At 38.9% G+C, this 25,521-nt stretch overlaps 1 protein-coding gene across 3 annotated transcripts; it reads left to right on the plus strand.

Annotated features, from left to right (window-relative positions):
* The first annotated feature begins 4,272 nt into the window (after positions 1 to 4,272).
* LOC143848451 (protein EMBRYO SAC DEVELOPMENT ARREST 30-like) lies at positions 4,273 to 23,943 on the plus strand. Of its 3 annotated transcripts, XM_077357399.1 has the most exons (13): positions 4,307 to 4,397; positions 4,555 to 4,612; positions 4,751 to 4,809; positions 4,939 to 5,156; positions 5,336 to 5,420; positions 7,009 to 7,079; positions 7,163 to 7,251; positions 7,357 to 7,600; positions 18,071 to 18,183; positions 18,675 to 18,765; positions 19,078 to 19,206; positions 21,362 to 21,915; positions 22,911 to 23,943. In XM_077357399.1, the coding sequence occupies exons 4-13, from the start codon at positions 4,989 to 4,991 to the stop codon at positions 23,365 to 23,367; spliced, it is 2,001 nt and encodes a 666-aa protein (XP_077213514.1). In that variant the 5' UTR covers positions 4,307 to 4,397; positions 4,555 to 4,612; positions 4,751 to 4,809; positions 4,939 to 4,988; the 3' UTR covers positions 23,368 to 23,943. The 3 variants fall into 3 exon arrangements, with proteins under 3 accessions (XP_077213513.1, XP_077213514.1, XP_077213515.1); XM_077357398.1 differs by lacking the exon at positions 4,555 to 4,612 and having other exon boundaries at positions 4,273 to 4,397; XM_077357400.1 differs by lacking the exons at positions 4,555 to 4,612; positions 4,751 to 4,809 and having other exon boundaries at positions 4,380 to 4,397.
* Positions 23,944 to 25,521: the final 1,578 nt, after the last annotated feature.

The following is a 25,521-nucleotide window of genomic DNA, read 5'->3' on the forward strand; positions in this document are numbered from 1 at the left end:
AGAGGAGAGAGATAGGCACATGGGGAGTCGATTTATCACTGCCCTTAAAATATCCTTCACTATGAATATAAGTATTAGATTGTATTGAAGGCCATTAGGGACGATGATGTGGGGAGTTTTAAAACTATGATACACTTCCCCCAAAACATTTTGTATGAGATGGAACCATGAAAATTGCAAATTGTTTTAATCTCTCTCTCTCTCTTCCATTTTTCTCTCATCTGGTCATGAGTTGTAGTTTACAATGAAAGAATTGACCTCTGTGGAGGGAGCAGTTAAATTAAACATAATTAAAGTGCAAAACGAAAAAAGAAATGCACTGCCATAAGGTCACCTCTACAATCATTTTTCTATTCTCCTATCATCTTTTCTTCCACCACACATTTCTCATTTTCCCCTCTTCCTCTTTTTAATAATCACACGTCTTCATCATTTTTCAATTTTTTGTGGTTATCTGGTCAAGGTTGTTACAACTCCGTCTAGTTATCAACGTCCACTGAAAAAGTGTTTATTTTTAGTGTCATTATGGAAACAGTGACGTATTAGATTGTTTTAGTCTTTTAGATGCCTTGATGTTACAATTTGAGGTACCTATAATAAGGCAAGCCTCTTTTACCAACTTCAACCAATTTACTAAATTAACTTGATGTTACATTTTGAGGTGCCTATAATCATGGTTTAAAATTTCAGCGAAATCCGAAACTTCGGTCCGAAATTTGGTAATTTGGTTCGAAATTCCAGACCGAATTTCCAAAATTTCGGCCGACTTTTTTTAAAAATAAATAATGGCATTTAATCGAAATTTCGAAATTTGGTAAATGTCCAAAAATGAAATTTTGGAAAATTTCGGTTTCACTCCCCACCGAAATCTGAAATTTCGGTCTAAATTTAAAACCATGCCTATAATAAGGTGGTTAGCCTCTTTTGCCAACTTGAACCAATTTAATAAAGGAAAATTATATCAGCACTACCATGTTTTAATAATTGCACCGTCCTAGCTTCTAAGAGCTTTTTGGGAACTGTAATAATCGTTTGAACGCTCATTAAACAGTAAAAGATAAGATGCATTAGCACAAATAACAAAGCATGGTTGTGCTTATATCTTTCCCTTTACTATATTTGGGCAGAGTTTATGTTGAAAATTATATCAAAGCGTCATCTCTAGTCTCTAAAGGACCAAAAATGCCTTAGTTTATTGCTTTGGGGAAGTTGCCTTGTTTACCATTGCAAAATAGGAAGCCAGTTGTTTAGGTTTTGGAAAGCCTATATATAAAAGGGTTTCTTCTCATACGGCCATAGTGTGGACGGCAAGAGAGGGGGTGAGGTGTGTCGTCTACCTCTTGGTGAGAGAGAGAAAGAGAGAGAGAGATAGTTCTTTTGGGTTTTCTTTTCAAGGTTTTCTCTTGAGTTATCTCTTGTAGGTTTTTCTCTCGGGTTACTCTCGGTATACAGTCTTGATGAGAGAAGGGAAGAAAGGGTTGCGGGTTGTGGGTTTTGGGTTTAATCCATTGAAATCCTTATATATTGTTTTCTCATAGTGAAGATTGTGTTTCTCACCCGTGAATGTAGGCTTGGCCGAATCACGTAAATCTCAGTGTTCATCTTGTGCGTTGATTTATTATTTTTACTTTTTTCCTTAGTTTGTGCACGATCGGATCGGATTTGCCCGCGGATTTTCTCAGTACGATCGAATAGGTGAGTCAACGGGTTTGTAGCTACACATGTGCATTGGTTGTGTTGATCAGATCGAGAGGAGTCAGAACCAAGATGATTCGAGGGCGTGTATCGAGTACTTCAAAAGGCCGGTGGTGATTTGTAGCGACAACGGGCCGGTGGCGACATCAACGAAAAAATCTTCAAGTGGGTGGGAAATAAGCTTAGGTGGAGATTGCTAGGAAAGTTGCCTTATTTCCCATGACATCTAATTTCAGTGTGAGGAAAAATAGGAAATAAGGCTTTTAGGGTTATTTAAAAGCTTTGCCTCTTGTTTAACAGTGAGTGTGTGTGTGTGTGTGAGAGAGAGAGAGAGAGAGAGAGAGAGAGAGAGAGAGAGAGAGAGGGTTTTCTCTTGGTTTCTTTGTACTATCTATACCGTTTTGTTTAAAAGAAGCAAGGCAAGGGTTGTTGGTTTGTGGGTTTTGGGTTTAATCCATTGTAATCCTTGTATATTGTTTTCTCATAGTGAATATCTTTTTTCTCGCCCGTGGATGTAGGCTTAGCCGAACCATGTAAATCTTGGTGTTCATCTTGTGACTTATTTTTATTATACTTTTCTGTTAATTTGTGCACGATCGGATCGGATTTGCCTGTTAGATTTTCTTGATATGGTTGTGCTAATATCATTTCCCTTTACTAAATTTGGGTAGAGTTTGATGTTGAAAATGTTATCAAGGGTCATCTCTAGTCTCTATATTGATATGACTGAAAATGACTTAATTGATTGGTGTCAATATCAAATTCCCAATTTATATAGATACAAATACCATATAAATTAATATTCGAAATGAAATTTCCATTCCTATTTATAACCATAGGGCAAAAGATGAATTAATTGCATTTTGTGTCTGAATTTATGGATGGATTAGTTTCAACTCTATTGCCACAAGAGTGGCACCTTAATGTCCAAAGGACCACTTTGCCCTATTCTTCCCCTTCTATTTTCTATGTGTTTTCATCAACACCTTATTCTTTGCATGTCGATAGTCGTTTCAACTATGAAGAATAAGAAGAAAACTAATCTAGGAACATGAAGAAGAATAGAAGATGAGGATGAAGAAGAAAAAGAAAAGTAAAAATAATTGCTAAAGGTAGAAGACAAGGAAGTAGGGAAAAGTGGTTTCACTTGATTTGAACCATATACGTTGAGCCACTGCTGCCTTCTTTAGTATTGTGACCTCGCTCCTATTATCGAAAGCTTGCCACGCTATATATTATTAGTAAAGATAGTAAAAATAATTGCCTGAGGTAGAAGACAAGGAAGAAGTATGGAAAGGAGAAGAATATGAATAGAAATAATTAAAAAGAAGAGGAATGATAAACCTAGGGGTGCCCTTGCAAAAACGACTTGAAAGGGTGTCCCCACACGTCACTATTGTGAATTTATTGTGGCTAGAAGTCAAAGATTATATTATATGCACTTTGGTGACTTGTAGCCAATGGGGGGCGCCCTTGAGTGCAGCATACATTTGAAAAGAATTAGAGATGGAAATATTTTGATTCCGAAATCTGGTTAAAGGGTTGATGGATGGTAGAGCTCCAATCTGTGGTTGTCCTGTGCTAAAGAACATGTGTTAGGGGCCCCAGATTGTAGGCTCCATGGGACCACTCCGACGCTCAAGTCAGAAATCGGCACACAGGAGATCCAAGCAACATGAGAATAATAGAAATGGAAAGCTATAGGCTATTGTGAATGATTCAAGATGTGTACCTTTGTGCCTGGGGTCTTTTTATAGTAGAGGAGTCCAAGGCTGTTTAAGATACTTGCCGTAGTGGGAGTCTTTCCTTACTGGTCGACTTCCCTTGGTGTTAGTTTCCATACTTATCTTGATAAGCACCATGTTTACTCATGGGAACTGGTTTCTATATTAGTTTACCCACCTTATGGGGCGTAACCATTCTTAAGAGATGGGGCAAGTTTGGTTTCCTATTTTAGCTAGGTGCCATGTGTCATACATTTATAGGGAGTGCAGATTTTACCCTAACAAAATGGGAAAAAAAAAAACCGCGGCGAGATTTTGGAAAAATAGTAAAAAAATCAGCAAAAGTAAAAAATAAAAAATAAAAATTGCTGATTTTCTACGAAGACGTAAAAAATATACTTACGGTTACGGAACAAAAGATCAGGTTGGACCGAAGAAAACTCGGGTGGACCCAATAAGGAGTAGAAACAAGAATACATCGGGTGAAAAAAAATTGGGTCCACCAAACCATGGCAGAAATAAAATTTATTATCATTTGTCAAAACTAGGGAATTATAAAAGGATATTGAAAGAGACCCGGTTTTATGCCCTTTTTCCCTTTTTCGTGTGATTTGGATTGCCACTAATGACTAACTTCCATATTTCAATTGATTGAGATAACTCTTAATGGGTATGTCACTTAAACTATGCCCCAGCAGTAGTAGTAGGCCCAGCCATATGTTTATGGAGGGCCCACTATATGAACGGTCAAGATTATCGCAAGGCCCACACTAGATAGGCCCATTCAATATCAACTCACCTTTTACTCTTTTAGCCGTGCACAAAAGAGTAAAATCAGTTAAAACTCCCATTTTGTCTTTTTTCCTATTCTCTTTTGATTTCGCTCGGTTTTTGAAAGCATCGGCATTCGATTTTTCCCCCTTCGCATTCCATTTTTTCCCTCTTTCGATCCCTCGAGATCGATTCCGGAACCCTAGGGTATGTCATCTTAGGGTTTATAATTTCGCGCCAGATGTTTGATATTGTTGTGAAATCTTTCCAATTTTTTCAATAGAATTGTAGCCCTGATTCATCTTTTTTCAAGAATCTATTCTTTTTAAAACCTAGTTCTTTATAAGCTCTTGCTTTCTTCTAGGGTTAACAGATTATCTGTTGTTTCTTTGACGAGAGATCTGTTGAGACTCGCTTTTCTTGTGAGATTTCCTATTTTTTATGTTTTATTCGCTGATTAATGGATTGTGATCTATATAAGATTTTCTCTGTTTTCTTTATCTGTTACAGTCGTTCTTTTTTGGGTTTTTCTTAATGAATGGTGTTGATCCCTGTATTAGGTGCGCTTCGTTATTCATAGATTGGATTTCTACGCGAGACTTCTTGGAATTGCTTTCTTGTGAGATTTCCTGTTTCTTTTTTTGTGTGTTTTGTTGGATGATTAATGGATTGTGATCTATCCATGATTTTGCTGTTTTCTTTATCTGATGCACAGAATTCTTTTTTCTTTTTGTGCTTCGCGATGTAGTGATTGGATTTCTACTCGAGTCTTGTTGTAAATGCTTCCTGTAATGTAAGATGTTAATCAAATCGAAGTTAAAATGGGTGATGCTCTCTGGAGCTGTCTTAATTGCCTTTTCTTTGCTGGTTCACCTTCTTATTGCCAAGTATTCGAGCGAAGATTTTGTACCATACCGGTCGTCAGTGGGTTATGGTGATGTTTTCATTCCCAAAATAGGGAAACAGGTAGACTAGTTCTGATGTCGCTTTATTTCTTTTCTTCATTACAGTGTTTATATTGTTATTATTAGGGTTTGTGTAGGCAATTTCGCGAAATGCCAATTCGCGGCTCACTTTTGTGGGAGATGAAATCTTTGCTTGTTAAGTAAATTGGTTAATTGGGTTCTTGTTTTTGTTGGTTGCAGGATGTACGATACAGACGGTTATGGGGGTCTGTGAAATCTTTGAAGGATCTGCAACCATATGCTAACCCCAGAAGCGGATATCCTAGTAATGCTTGTTCAAACTGCCTTCTAATTTTTTATTGTATTTTACTCTTGGGGAGCAATTGTTAGTATTGCAGTTCAGATACAAAACCGTATTGTTGCAGATTGCTGAATTACGAAGCTTTGTTATGCCAATGTGGGATTAAGATAGATGATTCAAAAATCTGTTTATGACGTATATGTTTGAACTGGATTCACGGGCTCACATTGAATCCAAGATGCACACGAACTTAGAATCATATAGAGAAAATAGAATAGGAAAACTTAAACCTACTTGAGGTGTCAATTTCATACATCTTTGTCTGTTAGGTTATCCTTGTTCTGTCCCATGGACTGCTAACGACCTAGCCGATGAGCTTACCAAATCAGGAGTGGATAGACCTTAGATGTTTTTAGGGCCATTGTTGCCCTATAATTTTCATTGTTAAACTTTTTGTTTCTTAATGAAGTTATGTCATCTTCGTCAAAGAATTGTGGATCTTGTGTTGAAATCTTTTAAGCCCTCCATAATGATTATTCAGTAAGAATCATATGTTGGTTACTCAAAATATCCAATAAGAATTGATACCTCAGATCAGGGTCTTGAATACTTGGGTAGGTTTGCATGAGGTACCATCCCTTCCCTAATAGCTCTCATGGGTGTTCCTCTCATGATAGTCCAGATCAATGTGTGTAGAACACACTCTGTTGCGTATGCAGAATACCACCACTTCCGTTACTGAGAAACATCACACTTCAAACAACAGTCATCTCACATATGAAAACAATATAATAAGTTGGCTGTCCAAGCTCATTTCTACTTGTGTTGTTTTCTTATCTCATGTTAAAAAAAATAAAATAAATTCAGTTATCAATGTGCCATGTACAAAATTATAACACTTGACTCCCCTTTTTGTTTTCAAGGATACGGTTTCTCCAAATTGGGAAATCCATCCGCAACCCCGTTTCATTGGATGCAAACCATAGTTCCATGAAATAAGAAAAATAAAGTCAAATCCAATTAGAATCAATGAAAAATGTCAAGATAGTCACAGGTATGAAACTATGAATAAACATCAATTTTGCAAGTGACTGGAAATTTGGGTTTATAAAGAACCACTGAGCTCCACCGCTTGACCCTCTCCAGTCTATCAGCATAACAAGTTGCAAGTCTCCACTGATGCATGAAATCAATTCTGATTGAAAACACCAACCAATTTAACTGGAAATAGGATGGGGCATGGTTTGAAATGATGTGGTTACTGTACATTCTTTAAAATGGTTTTGGACAACGTTAGACCTGAGTTGCAGGTACAGTTATTTTAGCATGAGACCTTTGAGTTTTAGCAGGAGACTTTGCTTTTATATTGTAGTGCATATCTTAACTCCCTGTGTTTCTAATGACGAGTTTCCTATTTTGGCTGCACCCTTCATTCACACACACACACCACAAAGGGTTCAAAATTTTCTCTTCTTTTTTTCTTCTTTTATTTCACATTATTAGTATGGTTTTTCATTTTATCTATTGGACATAGGTGGTTGGACTTTCTCATGCTTTAGGTGTACATATGTAACCGAATTACTTATTCTTTTGTGATTAATTTTTGTTACAGTTCCAACTGAGCAGAACAATGGGTTCATTTATGCCAAAATTTTTGGTGGATTTGAGAAGATAAGATCTTCGGTAGGTTCTTTCATCTAAGAAAGATTTTTTTTTTGGTGATTGTTATTGAGTGTTCGTGATATGTTTTTTTTTTCATTTTCTAGATCTGTGATCTTGTCACCATATCCAGGCTTCTAAATGCTACTCTTGTCATTCCAGAGATCCAAGAAAGTACTCGCTCAAAAGGCATCAGGTTCTCTTGCTAGCTTCCATTGCTTGACTCTTCAAATGTTAATTCTTATGGAAATTCTTCTAATATTTCTTGCTTTCTTCTCACCCTTTAATATACTTTTGACAGTTCGAAATTCAAGAGCTTTTCTTATCTTTACAATGAGGAGCAGTTCATAGCAGCACTTAGGGATGATGTAATCATTGTGAGGAGCTTGCCTAAAAGTCTGAAAGAAGCAAGAAAACGGAAAAAGTTCCCTATTTTTACACCCAAACACTCTGCCTCACCCAATTTTTATATTAGAGAAGTCTTACCGACGTTAGAGAAGACAAAGGTTATTGGGCTAGTGATTACTGATGGCGGGTGCCTTCAGGTGAGAGGATATTTTCTCAGATTGGTGGTATTCATACTCTATTATTCATATTTCTACGAAGGGAACTTCTAAAATTTGTAGACTGCTAGCAATGATTTTGTCATTTTTTATTTTTCCGTCTCAATTAGAGGAGGTGCATAAGTTTAATTCTTAATCAAGTCTGTTATAGAAATTAAGAAAATGAATATCATAGTGTATTTTACATTGGTTTGAATGTTGCAGTACGAAAGGATATTTCAAATCTTGTTTGTAGTAGCATGGTAACCATAAATTACATGAATATTAGCAACTTCTGTTGTGGAGATGTTAAGAATGTCACCAGGCATGTTGAGATGTTAGCAGTGTTTAACAACCTCTAAATACTTTTGTCTTCTGTGTGCCTCAGTTAATTGTGCTTGTCATCCAAGTTGGAACTGACCACTGTGGATTCAAAGGCACGCAATGGGCGGTTCGTCTGTTCTATAATTCTGTTAATGCTACAATGAACTAGCACCCTTGAGTTAACTCTCTTATTCATATTTTATTCCTTTGACAGTGTTTGGAATTCTGTTTATCCTTGTAATTTACCAAAGGACTTAAACTATTAATTCTTTTGAGGTTAACAGTTTGGCCCTCCGTTGAGAAAATGGGGTTTTTCTTCAGAGAGGCTCTGCGTTTAGGGCTACTTGCTCGTTCAACATCCAAAAGCTCTACTGAGCGGTTACATCCCTATCCGTATCTTGCCTCGGAGAATAAAGATGCGAGGGGAGTCACTCGCCCGAAAATGTTAGGAAGGAATTAGAAGAAGTTCTAGATCATTGGGGCGGGGGGCGTAGGACCACCTCCTCGCACCAATCGGATTGGAAATCCCCAGGTTGTGGGTATAGAAATTTTGTAAGTTGTAGCCTTTGTTGGAGGTGTCTGATGTAAGGGTGTCAATTTTGGCTTGGGCTCGGAAGCTCGCTCGAGCTCGGCTCGGGCTCAGAAGCTTGCTCGAGCTTGGCTTGAATCCTTAACGAGCCGAGCCGAGCCGGCTGGCCGGGCTCGTTAAGCTTAACGAGCCGAGCCCGAGATAGGCCAGGCTCGGCTCGTTAAGGATTTAATATATTTAAATATATATTATATATTAATTTATATACTAAAAGGGTTGTCCAGGGAGTGAAAGGGGGAGGCAAAATATGTCACTTCTTTTTTGGTACCCCATTTGGACCACCCCCCCGTGGTGTAAAAAGAGTAGTCAAATTACACTAGATAGGGCTGTCTAGGGAAGATGAGGGGTGTGAATATATCATTGACCTTAATACAACCCAAGCTCGGTAAGGCTCCCGAGCTTGGCCGAGCCGAGCCGAGCTCGAGCCTGGTTCGAGCCCGAGCCGAGTTGGGCCAAGCTCAGCTCGGCTCGACTCGTTTACACCCCTAGTCTGATGAGGCGTAAGGAAGGAGCTCAAGGAAGGAGTCCCTTAGGAGGTTCGGGTGATTTGACCCATATGATCGAACTTTGTAGAGGCCCACCGGAAATTGGAATCCCGATTAAGCAGGTTGAAGATCGAGCATTGGCTCTCAAAAGATGCTTGGTGGGATCAATGAATAACATCAAATGGAGCTTGGAAGAGGTATGGTTAAATGCCAAAAGTCTTTGGAATATGCCCCAATTACCAAAACCTTTCCACATTGGCCCATTATTAGTCCTCTTCAGCTTTGAGTCGGAATCCCAAGCAAAAGGGATCCTCGACAGAGGAAACAACGTATTTGGTGACTTCCTCTCTTCGTTGAAACTCCGGAACCCAATGCTCACCTCTTCTATGAAAGCTAGATGGATTTGATTCTACGATATCCCCCTACATGCATGGACACCATCAACAATTGAGGCCTTGGGGAGGCTCTTTGGGCAGGTAATCGAAGTTGACAGGCAATCACGATCATTGCATAAATCATGCCTCTGCTAAAGTTTTATCCTCGGAATGGAAATACCGGATTCCCTTCATCTGCCTTAAGGTAGGTTCAAGAAGCTTCTTAATAAATACTAAGGAGGTAGAAGAAGGGATGCTATCTAATGAAAACAATGCCCAGCAAACAAAGAAGAAATTTCCAGTACTCTTCAAGAGGCGGAAGATAAGCATAGTACTAGCATGCCATTGCCAAAGAAAAAATCATTCCAAGCGAGAAAATGAAAAGTTTGTCTAGGAAAAGGAGTAAGGGAGGAAAAAGAGCCGTTATCCCAATCTTTTGAGTTTGAATCAATCGGGGTGTCACGGATTGAACCACAGGAATCAGGGATGTGTACGACAAGTCAAAAAAGAAAAGCAGGAAAATTCAATGAAAAGGATTTTCAGAGAGCATTAATACCCAAAATAAATTGGCCTCCAAACGAAGGCTATCAGAATCGCTTCAACAAGAGGAAAGGATATTCAATCAGGATTTTTGTTGGGCCCAAATCTAATGAGAGTCCTAAAAAGATAATTTGGAAACTTAATAGGGTCAAGGAGAGCTTGCGTTACTACCGAAGAAAACACGTCTCTTCTGTGCAGAATTCGATTAGTTGCAGTAAAGGAGAAGTTTCCTTTTCGAGAGGTGGCATCCAACCCAAGAGAAATAATCATTACCACAAACCACCGTCGCTTCGGGCCACTAAAGGAGGTATATGAATCTTTAAAAGGAAGCTTCAGGGTCACCAAAAACCAGGAAAGAAGAAGAAAAAAATCTCTGTTAGTAATTCAAAGTCCTATGGAAAACCTCAACTCCTTTGGGAAAGATAACGGGGAAGACAGAAAAGGGAAAAAGAAGATAGAAGGGAGGAACTAGCAAACGAAAGTAAAAAATCACCTAAAGTCAAGGAGAGAAGTCCTTATGAAGGACCTCTAACACCAAGGGAAATAGAAATGGAAATATAGAGGAATTCTACCTTAGAACTCGAAAGAGAAATTTCAAAAGAAATTAGTGTCCCAAAATACAAGCTTCCGTTTTTTAAGCAGGCCTTAGAAGAAGAAGAGAGAGAGAGAGAGAGGAAAGGAGGCAGCGGTGGGTATCCGAGTAAAGGGCGAGAGAGAGACTGAAGGTAAGTTCGTCAGAGAAATCGATGATCTGTCGAGCTGAGGAGGATGTCAACTCAGCGGATGAGATGGCCGATTTCCTCGCAATAAGGGATGTCTTCGGGACAGGGCTGGAAGACCACCCAACAGAGGAAAAATGCAAGGAAAAGGAAGAAAACAAAAGTCAGGGTTAGGAAAAGAATGGGTCTTCCGCCCCAGCAATTAGAAAGTTCCCCCCCCTTCTTTTGTTTTTGTAAATATCTTTTGGTTTGGCCTTTTGTGATTTTTCTTGCTGTCTGGTCATTCTGTCTTTTGGAGAAAAGTCCTCGGTGGGACCATGAAAAGTTTTTTGATGGTTTCTGGGATTGGAAGGATCTGGCTTCTAGTTTCTGAGTGGAAGGAGCACCCCTAGAATAGAGTGAGAGTTTCTAGGAGGTTAGATGTCTCTTTTTGAAGCTTCAGTGTGGCAGAGTTTTGCCTTTTCTTTTTGCAATCTAGAGGCCGGAGTTAGTTTTTTAGGAGGTTTGATGTTATCTGTAAGTTTTTGTCATAACAAATCCTGAAGATGTGCCTTATTGTTCCCCAGGTGGAATCAATCGTTTTAAGTCCATCGTTGGCTTGAGAGACCTCGGTCTTTCGCTTGCGGAGGCATCTTAGCCTGGTGGCTTGTTTATCTTCTGATGGGTTGGGAAGGAGGTCTTTAGTATTCTCTGATGATGCGTTGTCTTTATGTTCTAATGTCTCATTGGTTCAGAAGGTGGATCTCAGTGCTTTCCAGGTGGGATGAATGATAGTCTTCTTTGGGTTGAGAGACCATGGTCTTTCGCCTATCGGGGCATTTTTTCCTAGGAAGCTTTCTAGTGGTTGTTTTTGTTGGAGTGTTAGTTCTTTAGTGGAGGAATGTTTTGGTTTGTGTTTGAAATCTTTGGTAGTGAAGTGTAGCGAAGGAGTGGAGGTGAAGTTGATTAGATGCCGTTTGACTCTATCTTGATCTTTTATTTTGCTTTTCTTCATGGTTTAGAAGTATGCTTCTAGCCATGCTTTATTGATACTATGTATTACTAGATGGGACCTTTGGTCCCCAATGTACCTTTCACAGTATCAATGAAATTTTTTGTCAAATTTCAAAAAAAACGTTTGGCCCTCCGTAGGTCTTCTGGTTTTTTCTTTGGTTTGGTGATGAACCTCTCTTATATGATATGGAACACCCTCTTGTCCCATTGACCCTACCAATATGAGGCAAGATTTTAAATTTTGGTTTCGGTCTCCACGGAAACAGGAACGTTTCGGTTTCAGTTGGAAATTTCAATGGAAATCATTTAAATTCATGGAAACATATGCCAGTCAATTCCCAACCATGTGCTTTTTTAATCATATGTTTTAGCTTGTCTTTGGCATGCTTAGATTCAACTAATTATTACCATTAAAAAAAAGATTCAACTAATGATTTGCTATAATGGTTACTGGTTTTCGAGTTTGCTCGTGTTGTTTTCTGCTTTCCAGATCTTGAACTTTGACTTTTCGTGGTTGTGGTTTGGACTTTAAGCTGTGATTGTAAATAATGACCTTGATAGTTGTTTATTTATTTAGTTATGGAGACTTTAATTGCTCTAATCTCTGCTCCAATGTATTGTGGATGTATTCTTGGAGTTGTATGAATATTTGATAAAAATGCCTTTCAGGGTTGCGAGTTTCTAGAACCTTGCAAGCACGCAGCACTTGTCGTGCATTCGGGTTGGGGGCGTGACAGTTCACCTAACATGTATGAATGTTACCCTCCTTGGAAAGTGGCACTAACACTTTGGCAAGGAGAGAAATGCTCTTTGGCGTAAAATTATGGGGAGGTTTTTTTTTTTGGAAGGGAGAGGGGGGTGTGGGTGGGTGAGGCTCTGGCATTTGGAAGTCCATTTGTGGTCTAAGGTAGTCCTTAACAATGGAGTAAGGTCTAATTGGGCAAGGAAATATAGTGAGGTTTTTGGAGGATGTGTGGGTGGTGGGTGGGTTCAAGTTCGATCTGTTAGCCCTTTCTGAGCTGCTCTAGGTTGGGGAGGGTCAAGTGGGTGGCAATGTCATGTTGTTCTGAGAGCATGGGGGTGATGTGGGCTTGGATGTTCTGCTGTAATCTTAAGGAAACAAAATTTAAAGATTTGGTCAGTCTTCTCGTACTTTTTCAAAGTCACTATGTTTCTCAGGTCGAAGATGACAAAACGGATTTGTTCTACGGATCCCAAAGGAAAGTTTTCTACTAGGGCAATGTTCAAGTTCATCCCAACTAAAGATATGCTCAAGGTTTATTGATGCATTATTTGGAAGGGTCCCCTATTCCTCCCCCATCTAGTGCTTTCCTTGCACTCCTATGCTAAAGAAAATCAACACGGTGAATTGCCTTCAAGAAAGAGGTTTTCACCTAGTCAACAAATTCACACTTTGCAAACACTCAGATGAAATTGTGGACCACCTTCTTATGCATTCCCTCCTATCATGCTAGGTTTGGATAAGAGTAATGAGACTGGTTTGGTTTGACGTGGATCATGCCAAGAACATTCTTCCGGTTCATTACTGGCTGGCGATGTACTTATCTTGGATTTTTGGGGAGAGTGTTATGGCAGATAGCTTTCTTCTTAGTCATTTCAGAAAAAGGGACAAGAATCTTTGAGGAGAAAGAAACATCCTTCGATGGGATGATCTGGAAAATCAAAGTACATATTATTCAACGGGCGCGCGCTATTCAATGGGTGCATCCTAGGAAAGAAATTTTGTTTATGTTTTTAGGATTTTACTAGGAAGTGGACCGTCATTTTGAGGGGAAACTTTTTGAAAAAAGTAAAACATCAGTTTGAAGAGCTCCCCCTCCACGCAAACAATACTAACATGCTTAATTTCGATGGTAGCTCGATTAGCAACCCCCGTCCGACAGGAGTGGGGTGGGGTGGGGTGGGGGTGGGGGTGGGGGGGGGGGGTGTTCGAAACGATGAAGGGATTGTTTCCAGACCTGTATGCGGCCACCGCAACTAAAGATGTGTTGGTAAAGGACTGTTTCACATGCAGAGACAACAGACTATGTTTAGGAGGGATTTTTTTATAGAGAGCTCGAGTCAGAGGACTAATTATTGTAAACATTTGAAAAGTGCTACATTAAATCTTTTGGCGAGGACAAAGTAATTTGGACCTGGAATTCAAGGGGGAATTTCTTGGTTAAATCCTTCTATCATCACTTAACCCATGCCCTGTATCCTCTAAAGTTGCCAAAGTATGGAGCATCCATGCACCTCCCAGGGTTTGCGGTTTTGCGTAGGTGGCAATCTTGAAAAGGATGCTTCTTGTGGCCTATGCTTAGGGAAATGGTGGACCACGTGCTGTTGCATTGTAAGGTGGCAAGAGAGGTGTGGTGCTGACTTTTATCCACATTTGGTGTTGAATGGGTCTTTCCAGCCGAACTAGCGGAGTTGTTAGAAAATTGGGAAATGGCCTCATGGAAGGGAAAATGAAAAATTCTATGGAATGTATCCTTTCTTGCAACCTTATGGGTTCTATGGAAAGAAAGCACTTAGGGGATTTTCTATATTGGATAGGACAGGCACTTTTAAACCAAGGATGGTTGTAGGGAGCACACAGTGGTGTGGAAATGATTTTAGGAAGAAGGCGTTGGAAAAAGGCGAAAGTTATGCGATTAGCGCTAAAGCAATTCCATGATCATTAGACAAGCCCTTATAGCGCAATTAAGCCACAACCTAAATTCAAGACAGCCCTGCCATTACCTCAACAAACTGTTACGCTAGGGTTCCTTAGAAAACCTTTAGCCTTGCCTCCACTTGCTGAAAACCCCTTCGCTCCACTCCCTTACAAAGACTGTAGGAGTCCCAACAAGGTTCAGTCATCAAAAGCGAAAGAGGAAAGGAAAATCCCATTCTCATTGCCCAACACTGGTTCACCATCGAATGACGGAGGTTTTCCATACCATACTCCTTTACAGGAGTCGGTATGGACGCCTTCTGAACACTACTAAGAAACGATTATCGCCAACCGCGCTCAGATGTGTGAAGGGGAATCACCCTTTCCCACCCGACTTGAAAGTCCTTCAAGTCATGATGCCCTTATGTTAAGAATGGACTCTGGAGGGGCTGGGCCTATAGCTCAACGGTTGAGGCTTTGTTTCCCAACCTTGTGGTTTCACGTTCGATCCCAGCTTACCGAACAAAAAAGAAAAGAAAAGAATGAACTCTGGTACATTGATCCACGGATCCATACATCTTGATCAGAAAAGAATCAATAGAAAAAGAAAGAATCGGAATTGATCGATCTCTTTCTCGAAATAAAATTAAACAAAATGATAGCAATCACACTATCTTGGGTAAGAGCCATCCCAAGCTTTGCATATGTGTCTGCTAATGATTTGTGGCATGGTTGGAAAGTGATATGTAATGGAGTAAGGGAAGAGCCCAAAGTGGTCCAAGCATCGGAGCCTCCTGTCCGAGGTCTATTGAAACTTAATTTCGATGGACCTAGCATTGGAAATTCGGGTCCATCTAGAATCGGGGGAGTATTAAGAGACGACCAAGGAAATGTTGTATGGGCCTATTCAGGTCTTATAGGAGTTGCGGATGCAAACGAGGCGGAAGGGGGCTATTCACCACGGTTTCAAACTTCTAAGGAATGTAGACTTGGAAATGGTGGAAATCGAAAGGTGACTCATTGAATGTGATAAGATGGATTAATGGCACACCCTCATTTCCCTGGAGATTTTCTGCTTATTTCGATGAAATCCAAGATAGGGTCGGTGCAGTAACTATTAATGCCTATCACGTGAAGAGGTCTTCGAATGGATTAGCGGATAGGCTAGCCAGAGATGGTTTTAGGGAGGGGTTGAAGCGGTTCGACTTTCTGCCCCTTGATCGGTTTCTGTCATTTTTTCATTTTTTTTTCTCTTATCTGTACAGAGATTCTCAATCTTTTTCGTTTTTATTAATACTAATCACCATTAAAAAAAAGGTTGCCTTCTTGTACACGGAACCGATTCGAAGAACTTACTCGAACAAAACTAAAATCCCATTTCTTCTTACCAGTCTTAGGATCTTTACCAGAGACATGCAAGGATTGTTGCGAATTGAAGGTGACTCCACCAATGCTATCTCTTGGTCTAAAGGGCAAAGCATGAGAAAGGCAAAAGGCAAAACTAACTTCTTCTTTGTAGAATTGGGCTCAAAGCTTTCCAATGTATCATAGTGATTTTTTTTTGGTGGAAGGTAGCAACTTTATTAATAAATAACAAAATACAGCTACATATTATTGGGGGAGGTTGCCCATTGTAAAGTACAAGTGATGCCCAATCCCTTTGTGGTGTGATACTGCTGCATGATAAATGTTGTGATGCTTCTGACCTCAAGTTATTTTCTAGTATATAATGTTGATTCATCAATTTCCTGTTTTTAATATCTACAATTAGGTTGGAGTGAAATGAGATATTAGATTGGAGATACAGATGGATTTTATCTTACAATTGCTTTTATTTTTGTTACTCTAGTCTTTGTTGGATGTTCCGTCACCAATTCTACTGAACTTTTGCATCATGGTTTTGATTCTAACTAGCTAGAAAATTTTGGACCAAATTTTGTGCCAGAGTTTTTTATCCTTACAAACCGTGTCAAATTTTCTTGGAACTTGCCAAAACTCATGGAACTTTGTTCGATCTATCTTGACTAGTAGACGCTGATATGAGTTCTGATGGAACATGAAAGATGCTCAATGGAATGAAGTCATCTACAATCTATTGGAATTGGTAGATAGTCACTAGCAGTTTGATCAATCAAATAAAATTATGGAAGATAAGAGCAGAGAGATGCAAGCCAACATTGACATATTGACGGATAATATTGAAGAAAATTTGATGTCTAACATGGAAGATATTTTTGATGAATTGGCTCCCATTCAATTATGGACAGTAGGAGAGGCAACATTATGTTGGCCTTACAAATCAAGGAAAGATTGAACATTTGGCTTCTATTAGAAAGATTCGATGAAAGGCTATCAAATGTCGTGGGAGATCCAATGTATGTACATCATCATCCTTTTTTATTTTTTTGAGTGATAATGTATTTACATCATTGTCCTCCATCAAGAGTACCAAAACAAGAATTTTGGAGGCTATTGACAAGAGGACTACTACTGGTATACGAGGGCCAAAAAGTACATGTTATACTACTAATAAATGATTCAGATGTATTATAAATAAATAAATGATTCTGATGTGGGGAAACACATGGTATACGAGGCCCAAAAAATATGTACTAATGCTTGATAATTAAGGAAAGAAATCCAACTAGGAGAGAATTTTGTCGAAGAAAGCCCACAAAAAAAGGCATAGAAGAAGGGATTGTGGCAAATGGCAATGGTATCATTAAGAAATCACCTGAAGTCAATGGTTGGCCCTAGATGCTTTATTTTCATCAAACTAGGAGGTTTAAGTTTTTTTTTTAAATTTTTAGGAATTTTATGATTTTTTTATTTTAGGAATTTTTTTGAAAGATAACTTTATTAAAGAGAAGGAAAACTAAGGAACAAAGAGAAGGGATTGTGATGGCCCGGCGCCATGGAAATAGAAAAGGACGCAGGAATGAAATGACAAAATAACTTCCACTTGAAGATACTAAAGAGAATGGGCATATGATGTAACAATTGAATCCCTTCTGACCCCATCTCGTGCAAGATTGTCCGAGATGTTATTAGCACTAAGAGGAACATGGGAGAACAAGTGTGGGAATGGTCTTAGATCTCTGATCTAGGTGAATGATGTTAGCATGTCTCCGTGGGCCAAGGCATTGTTCACCCTCCACTCATAATTGTAAACCCAGACCGCTCGTATAATTCACCAACCCTCCAATGGGCATGAACTTCTACCTTGTTAGGTTCAGTCACAAGTTGCAACTATAGGACCAGAAAATGTCTTTGATTACAGATCCAAACTCATCCCTAATCACACTTCTAATTCTGGTGGGACCTTTCTTGCCCTTTGAGCTACCATCAAAGTTCAATTTTATCCATTTGCCAATGCATTTGTGCACACCAAGAAATCTCATATTTTCTTCCTGTCTCCCTAATAAGCCGAAACTTCTTATTGAATGTGACTCCTTATACCATTGCTTGGAGAATATGGAATGAAAGCAATGGTCAGACTTTTGATGAAAGTATTACGAAGGTCTTAAGCTTATTTCCTTAATCAAAATGGACATCACTAGATGGACAATGGCAGAGCACAAGAATTGGGCCTACTCTGTCATTGACTGCATTATTGGTATGAAATCATGCAGCGCACAATATAACTGAAATTAATTATGATTCATAATTGATGTGCATCCAAATTTATTCTATTCATCTTATATGATAATTACTCTTTTGTAGCATGCCTCTCACTGGATAATGATGGGAGTGTGTTGTTCACCTCTGATCCTATACTTGTTCTCCGCAGTCAATCCTCCCCCGAAGCATGGCCGAGTATCAGAGACTTAGATGCAGGGTGGCCTTCCATGCCCTTGATTTCCGCCCTGAAATTCGAGAGCTTGGTCAACGCATTGTGGAGAGGTAGAAATGTCCCAACTATTTGTTTTCTTTGTTAGTATTTCATCTTGAAATAATAAAAAACCACATAACCTTTCTTCTTAAAATAATAATTCCACCTCCCAAATGTCGTAGGCATTACTCTTGTTACTGATACCGCAGTTCCTCTTTTCTGTGTTGTTCTAGTTCTCTTATGTTTAAATGTGTCTAAATCATAAGAAAGTACAATTTTTTCTTAAACAGGGTAAGATTAAATATTTTGTGATTTTCTTTGCTGTCAGGGAAAAAAGTGGTATGTCATGCTTAAATGAAATGGCTCATTGTTCTTTGTAACTAACTAGTTAGGTTTGCTGAATGTTCCTGTTTCAAAATGAAAATGTTTTATCGTTTTGAAATGAGTAGTGCCTTTGTTACGCGTGAGGATTTGTGGTATTGAGATCCAGGCACAATTCCTTTTGTACTCTATTCCCGATGACGGGCCTGCATTTGATCACTCTTTAGTTTTTATTTTGCAGGTTACGATCTTGGGGCCAACCTTTCCTTGCTTTTCATCCTGGTCTGGTGAGAGATACCCTGGCATATCATGGTTGTGCAGAGCTTTTTCAGGTGTCTCCTCTATGCTTTTATTTTTTTTAATCTCTTTCTGTTAGGTATTCATTAAACTGGTATTCTTACTATATTAGTCTTTGTGTTGCTTTGCCTTAGTTCATGATTTTTCCTTTAAGTTTGGTTTTTATTTAAAAGATTTGGTGCATGTTAGATTGTATACCAACAGTGTCTTCTGTTTTTAATTTTTTTTTGTTGGGGTGTGGGTGTGGTGTGTGTTTTTGTCCTTGATGATATAAGTTTGATTACCGAGATTATATTCACTTGCTGTTTGTACTTTCCTGACCGCTTTATAATTTTATAATGGCCTAGGATGTACACACTGAACTTATACAGTACCGAAGGGCACAGATGATCAAGCAAGGAATTATTCATGAAGAACTTACCATTGATTCCCATGTGCAAAGAAGAAATGGCTCATATCCTTTCATGCCTGAAGAGGTGAGTTGAATTTACTGTTGCAGTTTCAGATTGAGTTAGTTTTTGCAACTATTATTGACTATCATTCCATTCCTGAAAACGAAAAATAATAAATCCCATTCGTGCTCATAACTCAAGTAGGGTAATTCTCAAATAGATCAAAGGGAAATCCGTGTACATTTATTGAGTCGTCTCTAACCTCTTGTTTGTCCTGTCTAGAATCTCTTTTTCTTTCTCATTCTGATCTAGTTTGAGTTGTTGAGACAATTGAAAATGGTGTTTCCTTGTTCCTATATCCTTTATCTTTGCTTTGAATCATTGGATTTAGACATTACTTCGGTTATTCTTAATCGTTTCAAAATGATCTCAACATACCTTTTTTTATTTCTTTCTATCGAAGAATCATACGGAGGATTGATTCTCTTATTATACAATTTTGATTGAAATAGTTTTACCAATTCTGCTAAATTTTACTTTGTTCTTTTTAATTTGAAACTTGTTCGAATTTGAACTTTTGGATTTCTATATTGAAGATATACTTACGAAGTTGTTCCAACTTATTGATTGGCACTAATCCTATATGATTCCCCTTAATAGATGAATAAACACTTTATACTCGAGCTCCATCATGTACTATTTAGTATATACAACCCACAATTTTTGGGGGGTCCTATTAGAACAGAATCCTAACCAGACTGAGAAACATTAAACGTCGATGGTAAATAATTTGTCATTGATTCAAAACCCCAAGGCCCCACTTCAACCTTGTAACGTTGAAAAGAGACTCCTCCCGCTCTCTCCTCTTTCTTTCTTCTTCCCCTTCTCTCTCGGCTCGGTGTGCAGCCGCCCCACCTTCTCCACTACTTCTCCCCTTATTTGTCCCCCCCTCCTCTCTCTCTCTCTCTCGTTTCACCTCTTGGCTGGGTGTGTAGCCGCCACCCCTTTTGCTTTCTCTTTCCCCGTTTCTTGTTCTCCTCTATCACCTTTAGCTCACGGCTGCAAATCCATCCCTTCTTTCGTTCCCTTTTCTTTCTCCTTTCTCTCCTCTCTCCTCTCCCTCTATTAGTCTTGTCTGGGATCAGCCCCTCTTCTCTCTATAGCTCCCCCCCCCCCCCCCCCCCCTTGGGTATTACCTATAGCAGGACGACCACGACACGAGGCCCAGCACACCACTCCCAGGTACAATTCTCACCTTACCTATTTTCCACAATCTGACTCTATGTTTTCCTTCTCGTTTGATCTCCTTACCCTTTTCTTTCCCCCGTATATTCGTTATTCTTTCCCCTCTTTTCTTTACACCTCTTCACCTAACCATTCCCATACCCAATTGCCCTTATTATCACATTGCCCCTCCCATTACATATTATTATTATTTGGCCATCGTTAGGTATTGTTGGAACCAATGGTAGATTTATTTTTGTAGATTTGATATTTGTGATTCAATTCTTTAGATCTAAGTCACAAATATCGTTCTCTGGAATTTCTCGGCAAGGGAAAATCTCGGGATATATTTTTCTTTTCTGGATTATATTGGGAAAAAATGATAAAATAAAATAATTTTGAAAATATATAATTTAAGAAAAATGTAAAATAAAAATATGTTAAAAATATTCCGATATTATCATAGTATTTTAATGGTAAATGGTAAAAATGAAAATATGCTATGTTTTCTAAAATCTTGGGTTCATTTTGGGTATTTGTTGTTGTATCAAAATGTCGCGATAAAATCGCAATATTTTTAAAATGTTGGAGATATTTGTGACATAGCTTGAGATCTGATTTATTTTCATTATTTAGCTCCCTTTCTTTATGGATTAAATGTCTTGGAACCTACTTGGGCTGATTTATTTCCTATTGATGAATGAATTCAATGGTTTTGATTTCCTACAATAACTCTAGCTGTAATTGATTATTATGTCATGTTTTATTTGTCTATGGATTGTGTTGCTGCCCATATTGAACGAGAAATCATTTATATGCTCCAAAGTTCCAAGAATTGACTTGCAAACCCCGGGTTTGCACCATTCATAGAATCCGGGGTATTCAAATGAATATTAGTTGATAAATTTACTGAAAGGTGTTTTTGCACATAGAGAACCCGTTCATTTTGTAAATCCTTATTTTCCAGGATTCATTTAGGTGTTCCAGCTCAATTGTTGTGTTGGCATGGTTGCAGGTTGGGCTTCTCCTTCGAGCAATGGGCTATCCTCCTGATACAATAATATACTTGGCTGGTGCTGAAACCTTTGGAGGGCAACGGGTTCTGATCCCTCTACGTGCCATGTACCCAAACTTAGAGGACCGTACTACTTTATGCAGTAAAAAAGAGTTATCTAATGTAATAGGCCCTGAAAGTTCTCTTCCTTCAGACCTGCTGTGGTCCTCACCGGCCAAAAGTGAGGAACAGCTTATTGAAGAATGGAAGAAGGCAGGTCCCCGGCCCCGACCCCTTCCTCCTCCACCAGCCAGGCCAATCTATCGGCATGAGAAGGAAGGTTGGTATGGTTGGGTTGCTGAGACTGACAGAGAACCAGAACCTTCACTAATAGATCTGAGGATGCAAGCACACAGACTTCTCTGGGATGCTCTTGATTATCTAGTCTCTTTGGAAGCAGATGCATTTTTTCCTGGTTTCAACAATGATGGCAGTGAATGGCCAGACTTTTCAAGCTTAGTCATGGGGCACCGGCTATACAGAATGGCCTCAGATAGAACTTATCGTCCGGACAGGTAAAACGAGCAATTGCTCTATGCTCCCTAAGTTTTGAATGGCTAAATTCATATTCTAAAGGTAGTGAAATAAACTTAAAAAATATATTTTTAGTAGCTGTCTGCCCCTATGTCAGAGGTTATCGTTGACATTGTTGATATCTTAATGATGAGATTTGAGTGTTGTGAGGGTTTTGAAGGGATTGCTTACATTGGTAGCTTTGTCTTAGAGAGGCCATTTGTGGGTTTCTAAAACTGCTACCTTTGGAGTTCTATCTGCTTTCTGTGCCTTGTATTTGTTTTCGAAAAATATATATGCCTGCCTACACCTATGGTGCAATTTGGTGAACACCTAAACCCCCTTTGGGCCTGTTTTTGGATGATGCTGTATTTAAAGTTGACACTGATTGCACATGGAGTCTTTTGTCCTTTAGCCAGCTCAATGTGTTCGGATGCTGGAAGTGGATTTTTCTAGAGGTGATCCTGGATTCAAAATCCTTATTTTAATTATAAAAAAAAAACTGCATCAATTTGCATCTAGACTTCATTTCAGGTTGGAGCTGAAATGAAGCGAAGCACACATGACACCATGTGATCTTACTTTTGCAGGAATACAAACAGGAACTTAGAATGCAAATATATTTGCAATGTAAGACTTTGTCAATTTTTTTTTTTTTTTGCAATGTAAGAAACCCAAATTGCACTGAAATTGCAATTTGAGCATATATGCAGACACACCTCGTGATATTTCACTAGATCCAATCGACCCCATTTCAGAAGATATGACATTTGAATCCACAAACACAATCGAAACAAATATTGGTAATTGTTGTAGCATTTTTTTTTTTTTTTTTTGCATTATTTCTTTTGTATTATGGCTTTGATTTTATTAGATTTCCCCTTTTATTTTTTTCTAGATTTCCCCCTTCTATTAGTTGTTTGTTTTCATTAGATTTCCCCTTTTATTTCTTGTATTCTTTTTTCATGGTACTTATTTTTTATGGTTTTCTTTCCAGGAAAACTCTCTTCAAACTGTTCGATGATATTCGTGAACATCTGTATCATCCAAAGCGCAATTGGACAGCCTCAGTACGCGACCACCTTAACAGAAGTTTGGGTGAAGATGGCCTTACAACGGAGTCTCGAACGTCAAAACCTACCTCATTCCTTGCTCACCCATTGCCCGAATGTTCTTGTAGAACACCCCAATCTGCTAACACTTTGAACCCAGTGAAGGATGGCCATGGTGAATTCTTGTATGGAGGTGAGGATGAGTGCCCCGAATGGATGCAGCCTGCTCTCGAAGTGGTTACATTGAAGGGGACCGGTGTTGAGGAAGAGGGCGTTGATGAAAGCGAGTCAATGGAAGATGACACTGATCTTGGGGAGCAGCTTGAATCTGATGACGGGGGTGGCAGAACTGAGTCAACTCGGCCCTCTGAGCAGGATGAAGAGATGGATCCTGATGATTAGAATTAATTGCAGATGCACATAAATGATGATTATTTTGGAGATGGAGGGCCATTTGCTGATCCCTGAATAGGAGGGCTTTGAGAGCAGGAATTATAGTTCTTTTTTCTTTAGATCCATGAACTTCTTCAGCACCCAGTCTCATTAGAAGATTATATAGCATATATGGGAGGGAAGATTTCAGTTGGGGACACTAATTTTGCAGTCAGGCGGGTGTCCAGAGATTAAAGGATGTTGTGAATTTTTTCATTTTGTTGTGGAAGATCAGTGTATACAAACCTCTGAGGCAGATTTTCTTCTCATTGGGCGCTCCACTATACGGTATATTTAACCTTCATTTTTTTCTGATAGCAAAGCTGATTTTCATACTCCGAGTTCATCTGTACAATTTCGAGTTTGTATGCCAGAATCCTTTTGATTCTCATCGCCTGGGAAGCTAGTGCTTGAATTCATCTGCAATGAACGGTAGTACGTACATTTGGATCTTTCAAACAGTAGCTACAAAATTTGATTTTTTTTCTAGCACAGGAATAATCTCTACCGATAGTTATTCAGCTTCAAATTTTCTATTTTTTTGTACCTTGTTTGCTCTTCCTGTCTAACCTTCTATGCTGTTCTCTTGTGTTTCACTTTCTCTTGGCAAAATTTTGTGTGTAACCTTCAATAGGATGAAGAGTTGAGTATAAATTAGATAGACAGACATATCCCTGACAAAAAGATATGGGGATGTATATAATGGGATTTGCTAGGGCTCATATTATTCATAAAGATTGGAAAGGAAAATTATTCATAAAATTTCCTACCTTTTTACCCTCTAAATTGTGGGAAGAAAAAAAAAATTCTGTCAGAAATGTTTTTCTCGCTGTCTAATGACAGGACCTAAAAGCACCCAAAACCTTGAACTATTTGATCCTAAGCATTATTAACTAGGTGCAAAGTGATTGTACTTGAATATAGCAATAAGTATTAATACTTAGAAATTTACGGCATCTTTGGCTGCCAACAGTTTTTCCCCCTGTGATATTAGCTTACACAATAGTGAGGGAGAGTGGGAGAGGAAGAAACAAGAGAGAGTTGAGAAGAGCGTAAGAAAAGAGTGAAAAGCAAGGAAAAAAAAAACCCGTCCAAAATATGATTGATTTTTTCCTTGTTTTTTAGCCACTTCTCACCCTCTGCCCATTCTTGCCATCTCAAGTCTCTCCCTCCCACTCTCCTTACTCCACTTTCACCTCCTTTGAAACCAATTTATCATGAAAAATTATTCAATGGAATTATTCGTGGGTCTGACTATGTGAGAGAGATAGAGAGATAGATAAAGAGTGAAACAACCAGTTACTCCAAAAGCTTAAGCTGGTGGAGAAGGTATCACGTGTGGCCCCTCTTTCTTTGGGATGGCGTAAAAAAAATCCCAAAAAACAGTGAAAAGAGAATACCCATATAGGATTTTTTTCCCCTCGTTTTTAGGAGCTTTTCATGCTCCACTCATTCCCCCTTTCAAGTCTCCATCTCTCAAAACTGACCCGACCAATAATCTATGGAATATTTTCTCATGGTAGCCAAACATGGCCTAAACGAAGAAAATTTGAAGTGGATAACAATCCTCTAGATGGATACAAACTTCAAAGTTCATGGACTAGATGGATTCGAAGCTTATTTCTTCCAGGAAACACACAGCGCAATGGGAGACCATCAATCCTAAATTTTGTCAACCATGCTATTTATCTACCCAAACCTTAATGAACACACATCTTATACTCCGAAGGCCAAACTCAGCTAACAAATTTAAGCCTATCAACCTATGGAATGTACCTTGAAGGCCATATCCAACTCTTAGTTAATAGACTTAAACATCTATTAGGGACCTAATTACATCCATATCGTGGGTTACTAACAAGTCGATAGGTCCTTGGGCTTTACGTTCATATGCCCAAAATTCCAGCACGAGCGGTCAGCCAATGAAGAAGCTGACGAATTAGTAAAAGGTGTGGAAAGAGGAGAGATTATCATTTTTCAGGTGGACCCCGAAATGGAGTTGAGGGGAGTTCGTAGGGGTAACAAAGGATTACATCTTCAATGCTGGCTGCCTATTTGGGACAGGAAAAATTATCACTCTGGGTCTCTTGGGTTGGGAAGAATATGTATTAAGGGATGATGTAG

The sequence above is a fragment of the Tasmannia lanceolata genome, unplaced genomic scaffold (assembly GCF_043159265.1).
Source record: "Tasmannia lanceolata isolate RefF3 unplaced genomic scaffold, GAP_Taslan_0.1 ptg000016l, whole genome shotgun sequence".
Classification (NCBI taxonomy): domain Eukaryota; kingdom Viridiplantae; phylum Streptophyta; class Magnoliopsida; order Canellales; family Winteraceae; genus Tasmannia; species Tasmannia lanceolata.

Excerpts from the sequence above, each read along its gene's own strand:
- LOC143848451 (XM_077357398.1), top strand. The coding sequence starts at position 4,989 with ATGTTAATCAAATCGAAGTTAAAATGGGTGATGCTCTCTGGAGCTGTC. Across the intron at positions 7,601-18,070 it reads CTGATGGCGGGTGCCTTCAG|TCAATCCTCCCCCGAAGCAT; the intron begins GTGAGAGGATAT and ends TGTTCTCCGCAG. Across the intron at positions 21,916-22,910 it reads AGAACTTATCGTCCGGACAG|GAAAACTCTCTTCAAACTGT; the intron begins GTAAAACGAGCA and ends TTTTCTTTCCAG.